The sequence below is a fragment of the Schistocerca piceifrons genome, chromosome 2 (genome assembly GCF_021461385.2).
Source record: "Schistocerca piceifrons isolate TAMUIC-IGC-003096 chromosome 2, iqSchPice1.1, whole genome shotgun sequence".
NCBI classification, from domain to species: Eukaryota; Metazoa; Arthropoda; class Insecta; order Orthoptera; family Acrididae; genus Schistocerca; species Schistocerca piceifrons.
In genome coordinates this window covers 434,858,368-434,881,275 of record NC_060139.1, presented here as the reverse complement: position 1 = coordinate 434,881,275, position 22,908 = coordinate 434,858,368, and the positions used below count along the sequence as shown (strand labels likewise).

The following is a 22,908-nucleotide window of genomic DNA, read 5'->3' as shown; positions in this document are numbered from 1 at the left end:
TTCAAATTGCTATATAACTCATGTTATAGTAGCTCCCTTTTACAGCTTTCACAAAGAAGGAGTGAGGCTGTTGAAAATCTAAGCAAAAGGAAAATTAGTTAGCCATGTTTATCTGCTCCATTTATTGATATTATTTCTCCATCTTGAAGGCTCTCTGATCTTTTTTCTGCCACCTTCATGGCTGGACTTCAGCATACTTTTGTTTCCATACTAAAAAAAATGGCCACAAAACTCTGCCAGTACATCCCACTGAAATGTGATCGTGAGAAGCTGATGCAAAGTAGTTGGAAATATCTACATCTACAGCTTCACTCTGCAAGTTCCTGTACAGTGTGAGGAACTGTTACCTCCTCACTTATCTTTTCAAGTCAGAAATGGTGTTTGGAAAAAAGAACTGTTGGTAAGCCTCAGTGTGAACTCAAATCTCTCTAGTTTTACCTTCATGGTCTATTTACAAGCAATCTCTAGGAGGAAGTAAACTGCAGGTTGACTCTTCTAAGAACATATGCTCCTGAAATTTTAACAGTAAACAACACTGTGATGAACAAAGCTTCTGTTGCAGGTCTGCCACTGAAGTTAGATAAGTATCTCTGCGGTGTTTTTGTACTTGCTAAATGAATTCAGAGTGAAATGTGCAGCAATTCTTCGGATCATCTCTGTTCCATTTATGAATCATATCTGATAGTGGTTTCACACTCAGGAGCAATACTCAAATATCAATATAACTAGGATTTTGTATGTTATATCCTTCATCAGTAGACCACAGTTCGTGAGGGCATTTCCAATAAATCTTAGTCTGGTATCATCTTTTTCTGCCTTTAGTTTCATTTGGTCATTGCACTTTACATCACTTTGTGTTCGTATTCTCAGATGTTTAATGGGTATGACTGTGTCCAGTGATTAACCACTAATAATGTAATCAGACAATAATGAATATTTTCACCTATTTATGCACCATACATTGCATTTGCTTATGTTGAGTTTCAACTATCAGTCACTGCACAAATCACCGATCCTGTGTATGTCTCTCCAGTCTGCTACAATTTTCTTTGTGACTCATCAACATCTCACCCAGACAGACTAATGGAACTTCAAACATTATCTACTAGGTTGTTTATATGTACTGTGAGCAGTACTGTCCCCATAACACTCCCTTACGGTAGACCCAAAGCTACTTTTATTACCTGAAGATTTTTGTGTGTTAAGAAAGCCATTCTGTGCACAGTTTTCTAGGAAATCTTCAATCCAATCCCAATGCCAGTCTGATATTCTACACACACACACACACACACACACACACACATATATTTTGTTCAACTGGTGACAACGTGGAACTGTATCAAACACCTACCAAGAGTAAATTAACGAAGTATCAACTTGGGCAAGCTGGGTTTCACAACAATCTCATATGCATAATTCATGTTGATCCCTACAGAGGCAGTTTTCAATCTCCAGGAAAGTCATAATATATGAGATTAAAACACTTTTCAAAATTCTTCAACAGACTGACATCAGTTATGTATGCCAATAGTTGTGAGCATGTGTTTGACAACCCTTCTTATTAAGGAGGAATTGGTCATCACATTTTTCTAGTTATTTCTTAGTTCTTTCCTCCAGTGACATATGACATACAGCTGCTGGAAGAGGAACAAGTTTGTTCACATAGTCTATGTACAATCATATAGTTATCTGATTTGCTACAGTCATCTTCTCCCTGTCAAATTATTTTAATGGTCTTTCATATCAATATCTGTCATATTAATATTTGTGCAATGATTGAAAGTAGGGATCATAGTGTGAGCTTCATTAGTGAAATACTTAAAAAAAAAAGGATGTAATATTTCAGCCTTCTCTCTCTGTAATCCTCTCATAAGAGCAAAATATTTTATAATTTTTTTCAGCTGGATAGACAGAATTTTACATTAACTGAATGCTTCAAACATGGTTCTCTTCTTGCTCAATATGGCTCCCTGAAGCACCTGTTTGTCAAACAAGATTTAGCTATTTTAAATCTGTTGTACAGTTCTCTTTGTTCTTTAAGTAACGTTCTACCATAGCTGTTAACCCAAATCGGGTTCTTCCTATGCCTCACAAATTTGCTCAGCGCATACCTCTCTAAGTGTTACTGTGCAGTAATCTTGGATTTTGTCCATTTATATGCAACATTTTCCACCTCAAAGAGGGTTATTTGATATCGAATACTTAGGTAATCTAGAATCTGTTTCATGTTCCACTTACTAAATAGAAATATCTTCCCCCTTTTCTTAATATTCCTAGTGATACCTGTAGTCAGTAATATTAAATGGACTTACGATAATTAATTTCGTACTCTACATTAAAGGAATCAAGAAGTTTGGACCTGTTTGCAAGCAGGAGATCTTAGACGTTACACTCGTGAACCAGTTTTCTTTACACTCAATGCAGTTTTTGGATTTGTCATTTGGAACAGTATCACATGTACCCAAGCCCCTTACACTTCTAGTCTATAGCTGATAAGTTGGAATCTGCTCCTAATACTACAACATGATTGTGATGTTTACATGGAACCTTTTGCAAGTTTTCACTACCCACAGTGTGACTGAATGCCGCCTAGTGGCATTGTAAGCACATGTGTGACATGGAAAAAGTCTTAGTGATGTGCAGATGAAAGGGAAATCATTCTAGTAGTGATATAGACCACAAATGGAAAATTACTCTGATATAAGTGACTTTGACAAAGAGCAGATTGTTAAGGCTCTCCTCTTAGGAAGGAGCAGTGTGAAAACAATTAAGTGGGTTGACCATTTCTGTGTTACTGTTTCAAAATCAATGGAAAGTGATTAAAGGACAGTGAAACTGCAATTAGGTGCCAAGGTGATGGGCATCCAAACCTCATCACAGAATGTGGAGGTCGGAGGCTTTTAGGTAGGATAGATGTAGTCTGAGGAAGATCTGATGACTGAGTACAAAGCTGCTGCAAGCACAAGTGCTTCAGAGCACACTGTTGAAAATGAGGCTCTGCAGCAGATGACCCTTAAGTGTCCACAAGCTGACCTAATGACATCATCAGTTGCACTTGTGATGGGTGTGAGTGAATTGAGATTGGACTGTGGGTCAAAGGAATCAAGTCACCTGGTTAGATGAATCACGTTTCTTATTACATCAGGTCAATGGTCATGTCCACATATGCTATCATCCAGGGAAACAGCTGCTCAAAACATGCCTCACACCATGAACACAGGCCAGTGAGGGCAGTATTGTGCTGTTGGGGACATTTATCTTGGCTTTCGTGGGACCTGTGGTAATAACTGAAGGTACCATTACAACTGTGGACTACTTGAGCATTATTGTGGTCCACCAGCATCCTTTTTTGCTTGATGTCTTCCCCAACAGTGGTGGTATCTTCCAGCAGGATAACTGTCCATGTCACAAAGCCAGAATTGTACGATAGTTGTTTGAGGAGCATGATAGTGAACTCATGTTGTAGTCTTGGCCACTAAATTCACATGATTAGAAGCCAATGGAACACATTTATGAACTATCAGACACCAACTATATCCCTATAAACCACTGGCCCACAATTTACAGGAACTTCCTGACCAGTGCCTGAACACCTGGTACCACATACTTCCAACCAAAGACCTGTCTAATCCATACCATGCAAACTGCTGCTGTATTGCTTTCAAAAGGTGAATCAACACACTATTAAGCATGATGTCATAATGTTTTGGCTCGTCAGTGGATATTCCATTCAGAATTTAAAATTTCGCTGCTACTCATTTCTTGTTTCAGCTAGCGTTCTCTTCCTATTGCTTTCTGGGCATTATCATCTTTTATTCTGGGCCCATTTCATTGACACTCCTGTAGATAGCTAATAATACATTAATTTGTGAAATAAGGGAAAGGCAACCTCCCACCTCTAGTGGATTGATGCATGGAACACAAAACTGAAGCAGCATACACACTAGCTTTTGAGCATTCACTCTTTTTATAGCAATAGACGCACATACAATCACACAGACATTTAAATGCACACCTCCATGTCCATGGCAAGAGTCCTGCTGTGCCTTTCCCATACAGTATGTATTGCTCCATCCAGGAATTTCCTTGATTGTAATAATGTATTAACACTTTTTTTTCTCCAATCTGCAATGACATATGTTTCTTATCAGTCTTTACAAAAAAAAAAAGAAAAAGCATGTGCACACTAAATGTACTCTTATTACCCTAGTAGCCATTTCATGCATGTACTGCATGCCTGATCTGTTTGATGACCCTACAACTCCTCACACAATAGTGGAAGTCCAGAAATCTGCATCCATGGTCATCACAAAAGCATATGGGCCTCTGGCTTAAGCCCTCCACTTGACTCCAAATAATAGGATCACAATCAGTTCTGGGAATGGTGCAGCTTCCATTGCATGTGTGGGACAAACTGTCTTCATAAATTTAAACAGCAGACTGTAGAAATCAAGAAAGGTCTTTGAACCCATTTTGCTGTTCACTGGTCTACCACTGGACTACTACTGTATTGCCAAAATCTCCAAAGAACACATGGCAAGCTCTAAGCTTTGCAAACATTGTATAAACATTATCTTCATAAAGTATCATAAAGTATGACTTCCGGGCTAAGAGGCCGTGGTCCAATAGTAGAAATACTTCTCCCTAACATTTCGTTGCCAGCTGCGGGCAACATCATCTGAGGTGAGTCTACGACTGGCTGCTAGGCCGTGGAGGTCCTGTTTATATAGAGCACGTAGAGGGCGCCACCACTCGTCACGTGCTCTATATAAACAGGACCTCCACGGCCTAGCAGCCAGTCGTAGACTCACCTCAGATGATGTTGCCCGCAGCTGGCAACGAAACGTCAGGGAGAAGTATTTCTACTATTGGACCACGGCCTCTTAGCCCGGAAGTTTTAATTACTGAAGACGCCAGCCGTGAAAGCCTACACGCTATGATTATCATAAAGTATATTTTGACAAATGGTCCAGTAATGTTAACACAAGCTTGGTTAAGTCGGATAAAAACAATACTGTAAGCGTAAGCAGATCTGGAAAACTTCACCTGATTGTGCTATATTTGGGTAAGTATAGAATACATTTACGGGCATTTAGAAACAAGCTATGCCACATAAACTACTGAGTGGTATAAAGAATTTAATGGACAATAAAATCAACTTTGAACACACACTTAAATCAGTATAACTGTAAAACTGATTTGTTCCATATCGTAGTGAGTGGTCACAATTGTTATCCACAGAACATGAGAGTAACTAGCTATATGAATAATTTAAGAATTCTTTGGAGTAAAGGTAACAACTCACTGAATAGTAGAGGTGTTGAATCATCAACAAGCAAATAAACAAAACTGGAAAATTTGCTAGCTTTCGGAAGAACCCTTTTTTGAGCCATAATGCACTTGCACCCTCACATAAACATTGTGCTGTTGGAACATGTCCTGATATCACAGTTTGATGGGAATAAGAGGCTGTGTTGTGTGGTGTGGGTAAGGGGAGAAAGGAGGTGGAACACAAGAGAGAGGGTTAGGGAAGGGTGGCTGACGAGTGGCCCATGTTGTTGTAGCCTGCACAAGGCTAGGTATACCATGACCAATCTGATAGTGACTGGAATATGTTGGATGAAGAAAATATTGGCTCCCAAGTGGACAAAGGACAAGGTTTATTGTTAATGATCTAATGAACTCTTCACAGTGAGTTACAAGAAGAGATAACACTTGACACGAAACCACACTTCTTCAGCAAGTTACAAAAAGAGAAAACGCTTGTCAAGTAACTGTTCATTAATCCTCAATTCCAAACTGATGTTCAGCTGGATGTGGAATGGGTAACAGGAGAAGCTCCATAGGATGGTTGCTGAGTGCAGCAGGTGCAAAGCCTGGAGCATATGCTGAGCCATGGCTTGAAGGATGAGTGTATGCTCTGCTGATGAGACACTGGACATGGGCAGCATAAAGCCCAGATCAGAAGCTGAGCAGGTGATTGTGATCAAAAGGATGGGCCATTGGGCATAGCTGGCATAAAGCTCTGAGCATGAGTGAATGCCGTCTGTTAATTGTTGAGCGGCATCTTAAATAGACAGGCAGAAGGATTTCTGTGTGGGGCACATGACCTGTTTTCAGCATATGAGGCACACATTTCTGGCAGCAAAACTGGCGCCTCCTGTGGTGGCTCCCAGAGATACTGTGGTAACAAGGCAGCATGTTTTGACCATTGTTTAGGAAGTTTAGATACATATGGAGTATCTACTGGCCCTTACTGACTTGCTGGCATTTAGGTTGATCCTGGGAGATGACTAGAGCCCGTGAGGCAATCCGTCATATGTTGGTGTATGTCTGGTTGCTGAAATGCTTGGTGAAAGGCTGTACACATGGCACATGTCATCATCATCACACACTGCACATACTCACTGGTGTTAGTGCCTGTGCCTGTCTCAAGTTCCTATCCTGTTTACCTTCTGCCTTCCTTCCATCTGTTAGTCACCCTTTCCATTTTTACACAAAAATCAAGCATAAATCCAATAATACACAAAAAATCCACTCAATAATAGGAATTATTTCTTAAAACAGGTCAGGGAAGAAATCAATAAAAGAAAATTACAACTGGCAGCAGCAGAAGTTGTTATTTAGCAGAAAAAACCATGGAATAAGTCAAGTTATAATTAAGGAGCAAAAGCAACCACTTCTGGCTACTTCTGTAATGTATATTAACAGTAAATTATGACTAGGGCTAATCTACTTGAACTTCTTGATTATTTTATAGATGTAGGTGGCAAGAAAAACAATAACTTTGAAGAAAGCCACATTCCCTCCTTCTATATTACTCAGTTACTGTTTTCATCTAGTACTTTAAAGAAGCATTTGTGTAATTTTTCACAGACCCTACCAGCTTTCCAAATACTGGCAAAGTCAAGATCTTTAAACACAAATATTAGAGTTAGTTAGAATTTATATTATAGAGTCAAAGTATTTTGATAAATTGTAGGAGTAGTGACTAATGAGGTACTCTTTTACTACATTTTAAAATATTTGGGTTTTCCAACTTCCTGCCTGATGTCCACTAGCAATCTGTTAGAGACTTCTGCTCTAAACACTAGAGAAAGATGCATGGTTTATGTGGACATTATTTGGTGAGATGGAAAACAAAACACAAGTGATGAAACACATTTCATGTAAGAAAGAGTCTCATATTTTATGCTGATCTTTTTCTGTTCCTGTGTGTTTGCTATGATTAATTTGCTATGAAGACTTGTAGAAAATAAGTTCAAACATAGAAATAAAGTGTTTCTGCACCCATGTCCAAGTGACATATTTCCTTCTTCTGTACGAGGAACACACCCAGGAAGTTTGGCCGCATCTTTTTGCTATTTCCTATATAACAGTTTTGAGCTGAACACTGTAAATGGAGGAGCGACCATACATTACACTATTATTTCACAGATGGAAAGGAAGATGAAATGGTAGAATATAACATCCTGTTGACCATGAGGCACTACAGATGGATTACAAGCTCAGGTTGGAGAGGGCATGTAAAAGTTGGAGAGGGCACATAAAAGACAGCTGGCTGTCTTCTTTTCCAGCAAGCCAGCAGATCAACCAGGAATTTGCATGAGAAATTTAGGGAAGTCATAAAAAAACACAGATATTGATGGTCAGAAGGGCATGTGAGCTCTGCCCTCATGAACACAAGTCCAATATCATAACCACTGTGCCACAATTCTCAGTTTTTTCCAGATAGAGCAAATTAATAGAGCCAATAATTCCCAGTAATCAACAAATCTTGCTCTCTTTGTATCCACATAGATACTGTTGAAGGAATAATAAGTAGTTAAATACTAGTCTTTCTGTTGTATCTTTTCACACAATATCTAAAGCAGCTGGGCAAAAATATGGAAACACCATTAGCTGCAGGTTGTGCTGTTGCACTTGACCATGGTCATCTAATGCCCTCAATATATTTTTAAGTGTCAGTCATAGTTGGAGCATTGTTCTGTGTCGTCATGAGTGCATTATGTCAGAGCTAAGTGGATTAAAACATGGACAAATTGCAGGTGCTCATATGGAGAGTGTTTTCATGACCAAGTTAGCTGAAATGTTTGATGTTGCAAGAGGCGCTGTATCAAGGATTCGTACTGCATAGAGGCAAAGCAGAAAAACAGCACCTGCTAAGTCACAACCTGGATGATGGTATGTGTTCAGTGATCATAACCAGTGGCTGTTGGAGAGGATTGTGACAAAAAAAATAAGGGGTTGGCAGCTACAAATGTCACTGCAGAACTGAATGTTATGATTGTAAACCCTGCCGGCATGAAAACAACATGAATAGAGCTACATAAGAATGGAATTGCAGAGTGAGCAGGGATTAAAACACCACACTTCAGTGATGTAAATGTCCATAACAGGAAAATGTGGTCCCAAAACCACAAAACCTGGAATATGGAGCAATGAAGGAAAATCATTTGGCCCGATGTGTCTTTTTTCACATTGTTCCCAACTTCTGACTGAGTTTATGTCTAGTGTACACTGTCCCAAGCCTGCAATGCAGACTGCCTGCCGCCAAATTGAACCTGGTGGAGGTTTAGTGACAATTTGAGCAGCCATATCATGGTGTCCCGTGGGCCCCATGGTTACTCTGCAAGGACGCATTATTGCCAAGGATTATGTGACCACTTTGGCTGATCAGGTACTTCCCAAGATACAATATTTGTTCCCCAGTGGTGATGTTGTATTCCAAGATTACAGAGCCTCTGTTGACATTCTCTTGCACCATGTAGGATTGGTTTTGTGAGCATGGGTATGAATTGCACCTCCACTGGCCACCTCAGTCACCACATTTAAATATAACAGACTCTTCATGGTCTGCTTTGGAGAGAATGGTACAGGGACACTATCCACCTCCATCACATCTTTACCTGAACTTGCCACTATTTTGTAGGAAGAATGGTATAAGATTTCACTTGAAAACCATACAGGATATATATTTATCCATTCTGAGATGACTGGAACCTGTTTTGAACGTCATTGGGTTTCCTACATCATGTTAGGCATAGCAATGTGTTGCATTTGTGATGTTTCCATATTTCTGCCTGCTGCCTGGCATTGAGTTTCAGTATAGGAAGCTATGATGCAGCCACAATGCACCACTCATTCTGAAGCAAGGGTTAGTTGATCAGTCCTCCTATGTTATAAAGAACAGCAGCAAAACGTTCACTAAGTCTCTAAGGCTGAGCCTAACCAAAAAATTCCAAAACAAATCATTCAAATTGAATGTAATCCAATCTGATCACATACCCTCCTTAACGTTTTCAAATATTTTGTGTCTGAACTATGTATATGCACCCACCAGTATAACGCATCGCTCCTCTAGCTTTGCTACCAACAGCAGCTCAGAATTCTATGCTTGTTATGGGCATGCACAGTAAGCTCGTTTCCTTCACATGGCAGACTGGGGTTTCTACAGGGTGGATATGATTTTTGAAAGCTGGCATTTGATCTGTTTCTACTTCTCACCTGCAGGTGGATACAAGTCTAAGTGGAATGACAAGTTGTTCAGCAGTTCCATAAGAAATAGTATCACTTTGCATCGTCCATCATGCTAGCAGCAAGCCAGGCAGAATGAAAAACCATTAACTCTTAATTCAAGTGTTTATTTAAAACACAAAAAACAAGAAGACATTCATAATCCACAGATATAAATGTAAATGCATCATTGGATGTCACTGTACAGTGATAGGAAATAGCCTATGTACACTATGTGATCACAAGTATGCAGACATCTGGCTGAAAATGACTTACAAGTTTGTGGCGCCCTCCATCGGTAATGCTGGAAATAAGTATTGTGTGGGCCCACTCTTAGCCTTGATGACAGCTCGCACTCTCACAGGCATATGTCCAATCAGGTGCTGGAAGGTTTCTTGGGGGATGGCAGTCCATACTTCACGGAGGTGCACTGAGGAGAGGTATCAATGTCGGTTGGTGAGGCCTGACATGAAGTCAACATTCCAAAACATCCTACAGGTGTTCTATAGGATTCAGGTCAGGAGTCTGTGTAGACCAGTCCATTACAGGGATATTATTGTTGTGTAACCACTCCACCCACAGCCCATCATTACGAACAGGTGCTTGATCGTGTTGAAAGATGCACTCGCCATCCCTAAATTGGTCTTCAACAGTGGGAAGCAAGAAGGTGCTTAAAACATCAATGTAGGATTGTGCTGTGATAGTGCCATGCAAAACAATGGGTGCAAGCCCCCTCCATGAAAAACACGGCCACACCATAACACCACCACCTCTGAATTTTACTGTTAGTACTACACACGCTGGCAGATGACGTTCACTGGCCATCCGCCATACCCACACCCTGCCATCGGATCGCCACATTGTGTACCGTGATACGCCACTCCACACAACATTTTTCCACTGTTCAATCATCCAATGTTTACACTTCTTACATCAAGCGAGGCGTCATTTGCCATTTACCGGCGTGATGTGGGGCTTATGAACAGCTGTTCAACCATGAAATCCAAGTTTCCTCACCTCCTGCCTAACTGTCATAGTACTTTCCGTGGATCCTGGTGCAGTTCGGAAGTCCTGTGTGATCCTCTGGATAGATGTCTGCCTATTACACATTACGACCCTCTTCAAACGTCGGCAGTCTCCGTCAGTCAGCAGACGAGGTCAGCCTTTATGCTTTTGTGCTGTACATGTCCCTTTATATTTTCCCTTCACTATCACATCGGAAACAGTGGACACAGGGTTGTTTAGGAGAAGGGAAATCTCACGTACAGGTGTATGACACAAGTGACACCCAATCACCTAACCACGTTCAAAGTCCATGAGTTCCACGGAGAGCCCCTGTCTGCTCTCTCACAATGTCTAATGACTACTGAGGTCACTGATATGGAATAACTGGCAGTAGGTGGCAGCACAATGCACCTAATATTAAAAACATATGTTTTTGGGGGTGTCCAGATACTTTTGGTCACATAATGTATTTTTACTGTTCCTCTGATTAAAATTTTGTACCCGTACTTATTTCAAATGTTGGTAGTTCCACAAGGTATCTGTAGGTTTCCACATTAACAATACTAGATGTGCTTATGGTGAAACCTGTAGTTAAAATGTAGTAATAAGTAGTAGTAGTAGTAGCAGTAGTGATTAACTGATTAGTGAAGTACACTTCAGTGTGCCCTGCTATGTGTGAGGTGTCATTGTCAATTTGTCTTGTAATTGTGTTATTGAAAGGAAAATTTTAAGTTGTTTAATATTTAAACCATAATCTTGTAATGTATGGTGTTGCTTACTAGCTCAAACTGCCATGGATGTGTCTATTTCATCACAAGATCCACTGAATTTTTTAACTGAAAATCCTGCATTCTTCTCTCATCTTTCTTTGCAAGATAAACTCCTGGTGAAAGAATAAAAACCAACCCCAAATCCGTCTATTAAAAAATCTTATGGAAAATTCATATGATTTTCCAAACACAATGGTGCAATTCAAAGCCTTGGTTAAGTCACAGTGTAGAAAGGAAAAAACTTTTTCGTTTTGACCATGTACTATTTTGAATGGATAATTATGATTCTCAATGGCATAAGTGGGGAGTAGCTGAAGACAGTCTTCAAAATTTGTTTTCAGAAGTTAAAAAGTCTGAATGTTTCATTTCAAACATCACAGCAGCTGTTAAATAAATCAGCTGCACACAGTAAGAATTCACCATGCTCTTTCAGAAGCAACACCCCTGGAAGCTTTGAAACATAATGAGAAGGTTGATCAAAACAGAAGTATAATGAAGAGACTTATTTCAACTATCTGTTTTTAGCATGACAAGAGTTACCTCTTCAAAGTCATGATGAATCTGAGGTGTCAGCAAAGAAAGGGAATTATTTCAAACTTTTGGATTTCTCAGCAGAGGAAGAACCATACATGAAATATCATTTAGCATCTGATGGTGTATTTAGAGGCACTTCCTCTGACACACAGAATAAATTCACAGTTTGCATTAGAGATGTTTTTAAAGAGCTCTTTTTAAACAATGGATTTCTCAACTAGAAGTCAAATAACAAATTAGGATTGTGATGTTGAAAGGAGATTCATAAAATATATGGAAAGATAAAAAATCTACTCACCAAGCAGCTGCAGAACACACACATATAAAAATGTTACAAGCAGGTAAGCTTTCAGAGCCAGTGACCAGGCAGAAGGTTTGAAGGGGAAGAGGGTGAAGGAGGAGGACTGGAAGGATCTAGGAAAAGGGGTGGATTTCAAAAAAATCACACAGAACCATGGGTCAGGGGAGACTTACAGGACGGGATGAGAAGGAAACACTGATTGTTGGGGACAGCACTGGAGGAGATTCATATGGTTCTACAACATATCTAAAGACTGGAGTGCATAGCCACTGTTCTGTTGCAAGTGATAAGCTGTTGGAATATTGATAAAAGGAAATTAGTTTCGCAAAAATGTGACGGCTGCAGTGTAATGGCAGCGAAAAATTATGGAGTCCATTTTACTGTGAAACAAGCATATTGTTATGCTCTCTTTATCCATTGCTATGCACATTAGTTAAACCTAGTCCTCCTATGCCTGTAAAAAAATTACACAATTAAAATTTTTGTGGCAAACCTATCATGATTTCATGCATTTTTAGCCGTTCTGGTAAAGAAACGAACCTTTGAGGGAAAAGGGATTTAAAATAACAAATCCTTGTGAAATAAAGTGGAATTTTCATTCATGTGTGTACAAACCATTAAGGTCAATTCACATTGTTCATCATGGCACCGTCACGTCAGAGCACCATCACATCACTGTACATTTGCACTGTCCATCACGACATGGCACGTCAAGTTAATTCAAGTCACATGATCTCAAGTCACATGGCTGTCCTCAACTGATTTTTCACAGGGATAGCAGTCTTCACAAGATGATTTTCAATTGTTTTCACACACAAAGAACACATACAAAATGTGGTAGCATTTATATGTGGATGCTATAGTCCACATTTGTATAAAAATGACATTTATTGGAATCAAATGGTTTGCAGCTTGCAGGGATAGCTTGTCATTAGAGAAGGAAGACAGCACTGCAAAACAACGCAAACAAGAGTGTGAATCCCAGAAATCTCATTTCACACACTATAAAAGGATCTCAAGGAAGAGGAATCTGCATTTTATATTTTAGAAACGTGAAGCACCAGTGTTTTTCTTTTGTTACATCAAATTGCTCCCAGAATTACTAAAAGGAGCACAATATTACGAGATGTCATCACGTACCATGAAAAATTGGTCTGTTTAAGGTTAAGTTTAGTTACCATGCAGTAGAAATTTTTATGCAATGGCCGTATCTCCCTCAACACCTTTCCTTTCACGATGTATAGGTTTTCTTCCCATCTTGTATTTGGCTTTTAACAGTTCAAGTGCCTTATTTGTCGGTTAGTGAAACCACATAAATATTGACAATTTTTCAAACTTCCTGGCAGATTAAAACTGTGTGCCAGACTGAGACTCGAACTCAGGACCTTTGCCTTTCACGGGCAAGTGCTCTGCCAAATGAGCTACCCAAGCACGACTCACGCCCCATCCTCACAGCTTTACTTCTGCCAGTACCTTGTCTCCTACTTTCCAAACTTTGCAGAAGCTCTCCTGCGAACCTTGCAGAACTAGCACTCCTGAAAGAAAGGATACTGCGGAGACATGGCTTAGCCACAGCCTGGGGGATGTTTCCAGAATGAGATTTTCACTCTGCAGCGGAGTGTGCGCTGATATGAAGTAGAGCTGATACGAAGTGGAGCACTTGCCTGCGAAAAGCAAAGGTCCTGAGTTCGCGTCTCAGTCCGGCACACAGTTTTAACCTGCCAGGAAGTTTCATATCAGCACACACTCCGCTGCAGAGTGAAAATCTCATTCCGGAAACACCCCCCAGGCTGTGGCTAAGCCATTTCCCAGCTCATGTGTCAAGATGTAAAATGTATTATAGTAATGTCTGCTGACTCAGTTTTTCAAGTGGTCTGAGGAGCATAGTTGAATAGCTCAGCATGGATTTGATGCTAGGGACACAACAGCATCTTCACAGTCTAGGAGTCGTCAGCTGGCATCCATAATATGTGTTGCAATGAAGAACAGAGCTATGGTTAAAATGGCTCTGAGCACTATGGGACCTAACTTCTGAGGTCATCAGTCGACAGAGCTATGTTATACATTATAAGTTACCAGAAACAGTCCAGGAGTCATCGCGGTCATCCTTAGAGTGTGCAGCAAAGAAGAACAAAACTGTGCTTTATACTACAGGTTGCCTGAAACAAACTGTGTGTAAATCAAGGTACATTATACAATAGGGACTTACCAAACGAGGCAGTGCAGCAATTAAGATGCTGACCTCATACTCACAAGGATGGAATTACTCTGTCTGGTCATACTGATTTGGGTTTTCCATGGTTTTCCTAGATCATTAATGCAAATGTGAGGATGGTTCCTTAATCTAGGCCACCTATCCCATCCATGTGTCCTATCCATATAAACTACCTGTCCTATCCTCATAAAGCATGTTATGTATTGAATGTGTTGTATATCTTGGCCTACTGAAATGTATTGTATTATCTTGACAAATCTTATACCATTGTCTGAGATGGTCCTTAGATAAATGAAACAAATTGATAAAATGTAGATGTAGACTGAAGCTGCCTTCAGAGTAATTAATCAAAAGCATTTTGAAAGCTGAAAACCAATTCTGACCCTTTAGTCGACATGTTAAATTTGAAAATTCTATTGTCGAATGCTCTTACTCTACTTGTGGAAGCAAGATTTTTAATTTATTGTCTTCAAATAATGGAAGGATATAACGCTCACATACATTCACAAACTGTTCAATAGTTTCTTCACACAATGAATGTTCTCCAAAATAAAAAGTTTTGATTTCTTTGGCAACTTCATGTGCTAAATCGCTACTATTATCAATATTCATATCCAGCGGTATCAACCTTTTGAAGTCATTTTCAATTTCTTCCCTTACTTTCACATTCTGAATAACATCTGTAAAAGAGAAAAATATTCTGTATAACTTCTTTAGAAAACAATATTTATATTGGACACAAAAACTAATTGAAAAAATGGTAATTCAGTTCATTTTCTTACCTTTAGCAAAGGCTATTCCCTCATGTGAATTCAGACCAACAATGAAAGGAACTTCAGAAAATGAACACCTTTTTATCAAGATCTTTGGTTCATCAGGAAGTACTGCATTGTAACCAGCAATCTTTGGTTCCACACATGGGACAAATGGGAAAAGTACATCTCTCCGTTTCTCCTGTTTTAGGTAAAAGTTTACTTCATTAGAAAAAATATCCCATAATATTAATCAAAACCTTTATAAAGATGCAACACTGGCGCGCGTGCGCAAGCTTGTGTGAATATGTGTGCGTTTTCTATTTTAGAGGAAGGTCTTTTGGCCCAAAGCTCAGATGTCTAGCTCTCCTTTGATTGTGCCTGTCTCTAACTTAACATCTCCTCTCTATGGTGAGTAGCAATCTATCCTTTTCATAAAATTGTTCTTACAAAGATACTGTTTAAAAATACAAAATGTGCTGTGAGAGTAAAGTGACCTACATTATTAAGTTTACTGAATAATTAGACACAAAGTATTGATCTATTGTTTAAATGAAAACCAAATATAATTCACACAGACACAGTTTATCTGAATAATTTAAGGATTATAATACTATGATTAAATATAATACAGGGGACTTGGTACAGGATTAAAGACAACATATAAGAACAACAGCAAAACCTGCACAAAATATTTTATTACTTGCACAATTTCAAAATGTCTCCCTCAACCTGGCCTTACATATCTGTCCTACCTGACACATACTTCTGCTCAGAAGTTTTGATAAATAATATTTCATATTAAATAGCTATGTGGAATTTAATCTTAAGAGATTCAAATGTCATTCCTTGTGATAATTTCAATAATTAACCATTTTTTGCAACTGATTTTCATGTTTAACTTGTCCACCTAATAATTTTGGTATTTATTAAGTACTCATCTATAAATATGTTGTATGTTTCTGTACTGCTTGCCTTTGTAATTGCAGTGGGAATAACACAATGAAACATGTGTTGTACATAATAAGTAACATTTTCAAATTGTTTCTTTGATCTCAATCTTTCAAAAAATTAATATTAAAATCTCCTCAACCTCATTACATCTGTCTGTACTTACTTGGAGATTTTTTAAACATTTAAGGTCATAAGAATCATGTATGCACACACAATGTCACCACATCACAAAGTCTGCATATCAAAACCATTATTAATGTTAAGATTTAGTGTGTTTTCAATAAGAGTTTTTCAAAGTCTTTCACTTAACTAAGATGATACAATTAATGATGCTCATACTTTAAAAAGCATTTTCAGACAAAAATAATCCTTACAAAAGAGTAAATATAGTATTCCTGACTTAATCTTCAAGTCAGCTTTTGCTGGCAACAGAGCTTTTCACTGCTGTAAAGTGTGCTACATTGTTAGAAAGAAGTAGGGTTTCAGCCAAAATACCTTCTTTTGAATTAGACAACCTACACACACGTTCACACAAATGTAACTCACACACACATGACCACTGTACCTGGCTACTGAGGCATCAGCAGCCAGAGACAGTGGTCATGTGAGTGTGAGCTACATTTGTGTGAACGTATGTGTGTATGTCGTCTAATTCAGAAGATGGCCTTTTGACCGAAAGTTCACTTGTTTAGCAACAGAAAGCTCTTGGTGAAAAATCAATCATGGAACAAATAAAGGAAACAATTCACTGTATAGTTGAAGTCTGGAATAGTCGAGAGGCACATATACATTACCGTATTTACTCGAATCTAAGCCGCACTCGAATCTAAGCCGCACCTGAAAAATGAGACTCGAAATCGGGGAAAAAAAATTTTCCCGGATCTAAGCCGCTCCTGAAATTTGAGACTCGAAATTCAAGGTGAGAGAAAAGTTTTAGACCGCCCCGCCAAATCGAAACAAAGTTGGTCCATTGCAATGTGAAACACAATTGAGGTCGAATGGGTGAAGATACAGCTACAGTAGTATGGTTCGAGTCGTAAGCTTGACTGTTAAGCTTTAGCAAGTAGCCATTGCGTGTCAGGCGCTTTCCTTTTCGCGTGCTTCATCTGGTTTGAATCGATTGCTTATTTTGCTTTGATCTGATAAGTGTCGTTCTCTTTGTTATAGGGGTTTACGTCACTCTAAGCTGAAAATGCATTATTGTACTGCGTCATGCATTGTTTGTCGCATTCTGATAATGAGTGTTCACGACCTGTCGCCGCTCGCGGCATGGCTTGCTTTTGTGCGCGCTACCGCGGCTTACAATAAAAAAAAAAGAGAGGAATTGTCTCATAAGCGAAAGAATGGCATGATACTGCTATTTGTTGTTACTTACACTGCTGCTTTCTTTGATAATGATCAACAAGAACCAAATAACAGACTGCGTACGATAGAAGATGTTCTGAACAAGAGTTTAGCAAAAATTTTTCTCCGTTTGAAAATCTTCGCAGATGCCTCTTTAGTACATTACATTCTGCACAGAAATTAGTGTCATCTTATATTTAAGAATCTAGTCAGTTGCCATGCATTATTTCTGACTGTATCACTATTCAACATAAGAATAATAATGAATATAAACATGACATGATATGCATATTCTTCCGCATCTGCTGTTGTCTCACTCTAGTTTCGTAGTTTATTAGACAGACAGGATTTAAATGAGATAGCAGCAAACACGAAAGAATACATGGCATAATGTTTACATTCTTCTATCTTTTCTATTAATTTATTTACTGACGCAGAGGTTTTGGCGCAAGTATTTATCTTTGTGCTTGCAAAGCATACCTGTGTTGCGCTACATGTATTTGATGGCAGAAGTTAGTTGTGGCGACACCTACCAACATTTTTCAGAACTTCCGCTTACTCTGCACTCAATTCTAAGCCGCAAGCGGTTTTTTGGATTACAAAAACCGGAAAAAAGTGCGGCTTTGATTCGAGTAAATACGGTATGTGAATTTTACAACTCACAAGGGAACCTCCCTATCGCACCCCCCTCAGATTTAGTTATAAGTTGGCGCAGTGGATAGGCCTTGAAAAACTGAAAACAGATCAATTGAGAAAACAGGAAGAAGTTGTGTGGAACTGTGAAAAAATAAGCAAAATATACAAACTGAGTAGTTCATGGGAAGATAGGCAACATCAAGGACAGTGAGACCGCAGGAGCGCCGTGGTCTCATGGTAACGTGAGCAGCTGCGGAACGAAAGGTCCTTGGTTCAAATCTTCCATCAAGTGAAAAGTTTAATTTTTTATTTTCAGTTTATGTGACAAACTCTTATGTTTTCATCACTTTTTTGGGAGTGATTATCACATCCACAAGAAAACCTACACTCCTGGAAATGGAAAAAAGAACACATTGACACCGGTGTGTCAGACCCACCATACTTGCTCCGGACACTGCGAGAGGGCTGTACAAGCAATGATCACACGCACGGCACAGCGGACACACCAGGAACCGCGGTGTTGGCCGTCGAATGGCGCTAGCTGCGCAGCATTTGTGCACCACCGCCGTCAGTGTCAGCCAGTTTGCCGTGGCATACGGAGCTCCATCGCAGTCTTTAACACTGGTAGCATGCCGTGACAGTGTGGACGTGAACCGTATGTGCAGTTGACGGACTTTGAGCGAGGGCGTATAGTGGGCATGCGGGAGGCCGGGTGGACGTACCGCCGAATTGCTCAACACGTGGCGCGTGAGGTCTCCACAGTACATCGATGTTGTCGCCAGTGGTCAGCGGAAGGTGCACGTGCCCGTCGACCTGGGACCGGATCGCAGCGACGCACGGATGCACGCCAAGACCGTAGGATCCTACGCAGTGCCGTAGGGGACCGTACCGCCACTTCCCAGCAAATTAGGGACACTGTTGCTCCTGGGGTATCGGCGAGGACCATTCGCAACCGTCTCCATGAAGCTGGGCTACGGTCCCGCACACCGTTAGGCCGTCTTCCGCTCACGCCCCAACATCGTGCAGCCCGCCTCCAGTGGTGTCGCGACGGGCGTGAATGGAGGGACGAATGGAGACGTGTCGTCTTCAGCGATGAGAGTCGCTTCTGCCTTGGTACCAATGATGGTCGTATGCGTGTTTGGCGCCGTGCAGGTGAGCGCCACAATCAGGACTGCATACGACCGAGGCACACAGGGCCAACACCCGGCATCATGGTGTGGGGAGCGATCTCCTACACTGGCCGTACACCACTGGTGATCGTCGAGGGGACACTGAATAGTGCATGGTACATCCAAACCGTCATCGAACCCATCGTTCTACCATTCCTAGACCGGCAAGGGAACTTGCTGTTCCAACAGGACAATGCACGTCCGCATGTATCCCGTGCCACCCAACGTGCTCTAGAAGGTGTAAGTCAAATACCCTGGCCAGCAAGATCTCCGGATCTGTCCCCCATTGAGCATGTTTGGGACTGGATGAAGCGTCGTCTCACGCGGTCTGCACGTCCAGCACGAACGCTGGTCCAACTGAGGCGCCAGGTGGAAATGGCATGGCAAGCCGTTCCACAGGACTACATCCAGCATCTCTACGATCGTCTCCATGGGAGAATAGCAGCCTGCATTGCTGCGAAAGGTGGATATACACTGTACTAGTGCCGACATTGTGCATGCTCTGTTGCCTGTGTCTATGTGCCTGTGGTTCTGTCAGTGTGATCATGTGATGTATCTGACCCCAGGAATGTGTCAATAAAGTTTCCCCTTCCTGGGACAATGAATTCACGGTGTTCTTATTTCAATTTCCAGGAGTGTAAATCGGGCAAGGTAGAAGAATCTTTTTACCCATTCGCCAAGTGTACAAGTTAGGTGGGTCGACAACATATTCCTGTCATGTGACGCACATGCCGTCACCAGTGTCGTATAGAATATATCAGATGTGTTTTCCTGTCGAGGAATCGGTTGACCTATGACCGTGCAATCAAATGTTTTTGGTTCCCATTGGAGAGGCACGTCCTTTCGTCTATTAATCGCACGGTTTTGTGATGCGGTCACAAAACACAGACACTAAACTTATTACAGTGAACAGAGACGTCAATGAACGAACGGACAGATAATAACTATGCAAAAATAAAGAAAGTAAAATTTTCACTCGAGGGAAGACTAGAACCAAGGACCTCTCGTTCAGCAGCCGCTCACGCTACCACGGGACCACAGCGCTCCTGAGCTCACATTGTCCACGATGTTGCCTATGTGGCCCATGGACTACTCAGTTTGTAAATTTTGCTTATTTTTTCACAGTTCCACACAACTTCTTCCTGTTTTCTCAATTGATCTGTGTTCAGTTTATCAAGGCCTATCCACTGTGCCAACTTATAACTAAATCTGAGGGGGGTGTGATGGGGAGGTTCCCTTGTCAGTGCCTCAACTATATGGTGAGTTGTTACCTTTACTCCTCCCATTATTTCTGGCCATACTGTGCCTTTACTATACCCATGTTTAGTGCTAAAACAATATTCTGTGATGTAACAAACACGAAATTAACACCAGCACTATAGGTACGCACAATGCTTGCAGCAGCAGATTTATTAATACTATAACACATAACAATACAACAACAGAGACAGAATGCCATGTTCTATAAATGTTTAGATGGTACAAATTCAAGAGCTAGAGATGTTAATAAATTAAACAGTGCTATTTTCTGCACGCTGAATGGATAAAATGATTTTTAAAAGTACTTTTACTGTAAAACCATCATAATACGTTTAAAATCTACCATAATTCCAATTAACCATGAGACAGGTACTTGAAACCAATAGATTTAGTGGGAAAACCACTAATTTGGCAGTATTGGCACAGCGACAACGCACAAACACAACTCAAAACAGAGCACAAAATTGAGCACTATGCATATACATTGTACAAACTGTGCAGGAAAGAGGAAAAAGTACAATCTACAACATGTCATGCACGACTTCCCGATTTTTACAAACTTTGAGAAGTACATCGATTAAAAAGACTAATAAGCAAAGGACTTTCCACAATTGCCCAAAAATTGAAATGATCAGTTTTCAAAACAACCATCTTAGGTTTGAAGATCATTAGCTAAAAATCAAGAGAAATAATGGAAGAATCGGAAGGTGGGAGAAAAATCTGAAAATCAGGAGTCTCCTGCCTAAATCAGGAGAGTTGGCACATATGTAGTATCAGGGGAAGAACAGTGGTTGTCAATAGATGTTTATGTCAAGTTCCAGAAGACATGTGCAATGAAGAAGGGATTAATGAAATCAACCCCCTCATCTAAAGAGGAAGCAAGAAAAACAGAAACATACGGAAAGCAGGGCAGCAAGGCACGACTTGCTGATTCTCCTTCACTGAAAAACCATTGGTAAGTTTTCATAGTGCACACCAAAACATGACGTTAGAAATGGATAGGTTACAAAAGCTGGGCAAGGGTCTGTTGAAAATGCCAAAGTCTGTCGGTCACTTTTGAGTGCCACTCTGTTGGCCAGGTTTTCCATCTCACCTGACATTCCTGCTCTCATCGCTTATGTTTCAAAGCATTATTGGAATACCCTTTTAATGGCCTAATGCATCACCAAAATGGAAGGGTAAAAAAAAAAATGCAGTCACTGAAAATAAAATCCAATTACCGTCAGTGCGGTGTTGTGCACCCTTTAGGAAAGTATGCATAATTTAACAGCCGTAGCACTTCACTTACTATGGACTGACAAAAAAGATGAATGTCCTCTTGACCACCACAACTGCCTTGGAGTGTTTAGCTCCTTCCACATTGCTGATTATGGTTTTTTTTCCAGGTTGCTGAGAGTGAAAGACTTGCTGTATACTATGCAATAAGCCTGGAATTCTGATGTCTTGTGGGCCCTGATGCCCTCAAATCTCCAGTCACACAGCCATTTGGCATTGAATTTCACCTTGCTTGTTTTCACCATGACATACTACTAGGAAATTGTGAGAGTTGCCACATGGCTGATGACAAAAGGTTGTTGACAACACTCCTGCTGGTGTGCCTTCAAAGGTGAGATGCCACACAAAAAATGGATTTTCCCAACGAGCCACGGATATTTTTGTTAGATTCTTTGATACCTGCAGCCCCTGTTTGTGTGTTTTTGGAGGCCCAACCATGAGATTGTGTCTGCAGAATGAGAAAATAAAACATTCACAGTGTCCCTCATGCCTCATAAATGGTCCGAGTTATCGAAATGAGATTTTGGCAAATGATAGCACAGAAATGTTTGAGTATTTTTCTATGTGACAAGCAGGTGGAATTTTCTTATCTACCACATTATACAAGTAACTGTAGACTTATGTAATGAATAGATGTAATTTTTTTAAGTCTTTGATAGCTGCTGAATTGAGAATTAGCGTGGTTTTGCAACAAGATAAGGTAAGAAATAACATGTTTGTTTTTATACCGAAAATGTGATTTTTCATAAACTTTTGATCTGAACTGACCACATTTCCTTGTTTAATAAAATACTGTTTCAGGAGTCTGTCACCACTGCAAGTGCATTAAGATGTTGGTGAGGTGACATTGTGCAAACTCCACTTTGTTTTGTCAATGGAAGTGAATTTTAACAAGGAAACAAGAGAAATGTAGCTGTTACTTGAAACTTGCCACTTCTTAGTGAGTAGTTTTCAAGAGACAGCAGGTTTTAGTTGCTACAAATATAACAAAGGGGCTGGACCAATGACCATATCAAAAAACATACAACTGTGTCATTAAATACCTTGTTTGTGAAAACTTACACATGGACATTAACAAACAAGAATGTAAAAAACAGGTCATACAAATAGATGGCTGAAAAATATGGACACAGTATTCCAACTGTGGATCACAGTGTTGTTAGGAAAACTAAGCTAC

General features: G+C 40.2%; 1 protein-coding gene across 5 annotated transcripts in view; it reads right to left on the bottom strand.

Moving 5' to 3' along the window:
* Window positions 1-22,908, bottom strand: part of LOC124777160 (esterase FE4-like) — a 174,859-nt gene that overhangs the window by 59,398 nt on the left and 92,553 nt on the right. For 4 of the 5 annotated variants that reach the window (XR_007015691.1, XM_047252461.1, XM_047252462.1 and 1 more), the window contains 2 exons: window positions 15,124-15,295; window positions 14,843-15,021 (listed from right to left, as the gene is read on the bottom strand). Coding sequence is in view for 4 of the 5 variants with exons in the window: in XM_047252461.1 (XP_047108417.1) it covers window positions 14,843-15,021; window positions 15,124-15,295 (351 nt within the window). In the remaining variant the exon portion in view is untranslated. Of the gene's footprint in view, window positions 1-4,015; window positions 4,126-14,842; window positions 15,022-15,123; window positions 15,296-22,908 lie in introns of all 5 variants that reach the window. The other variant, XM_047252465.1, reaches the window with a different exon arrangement.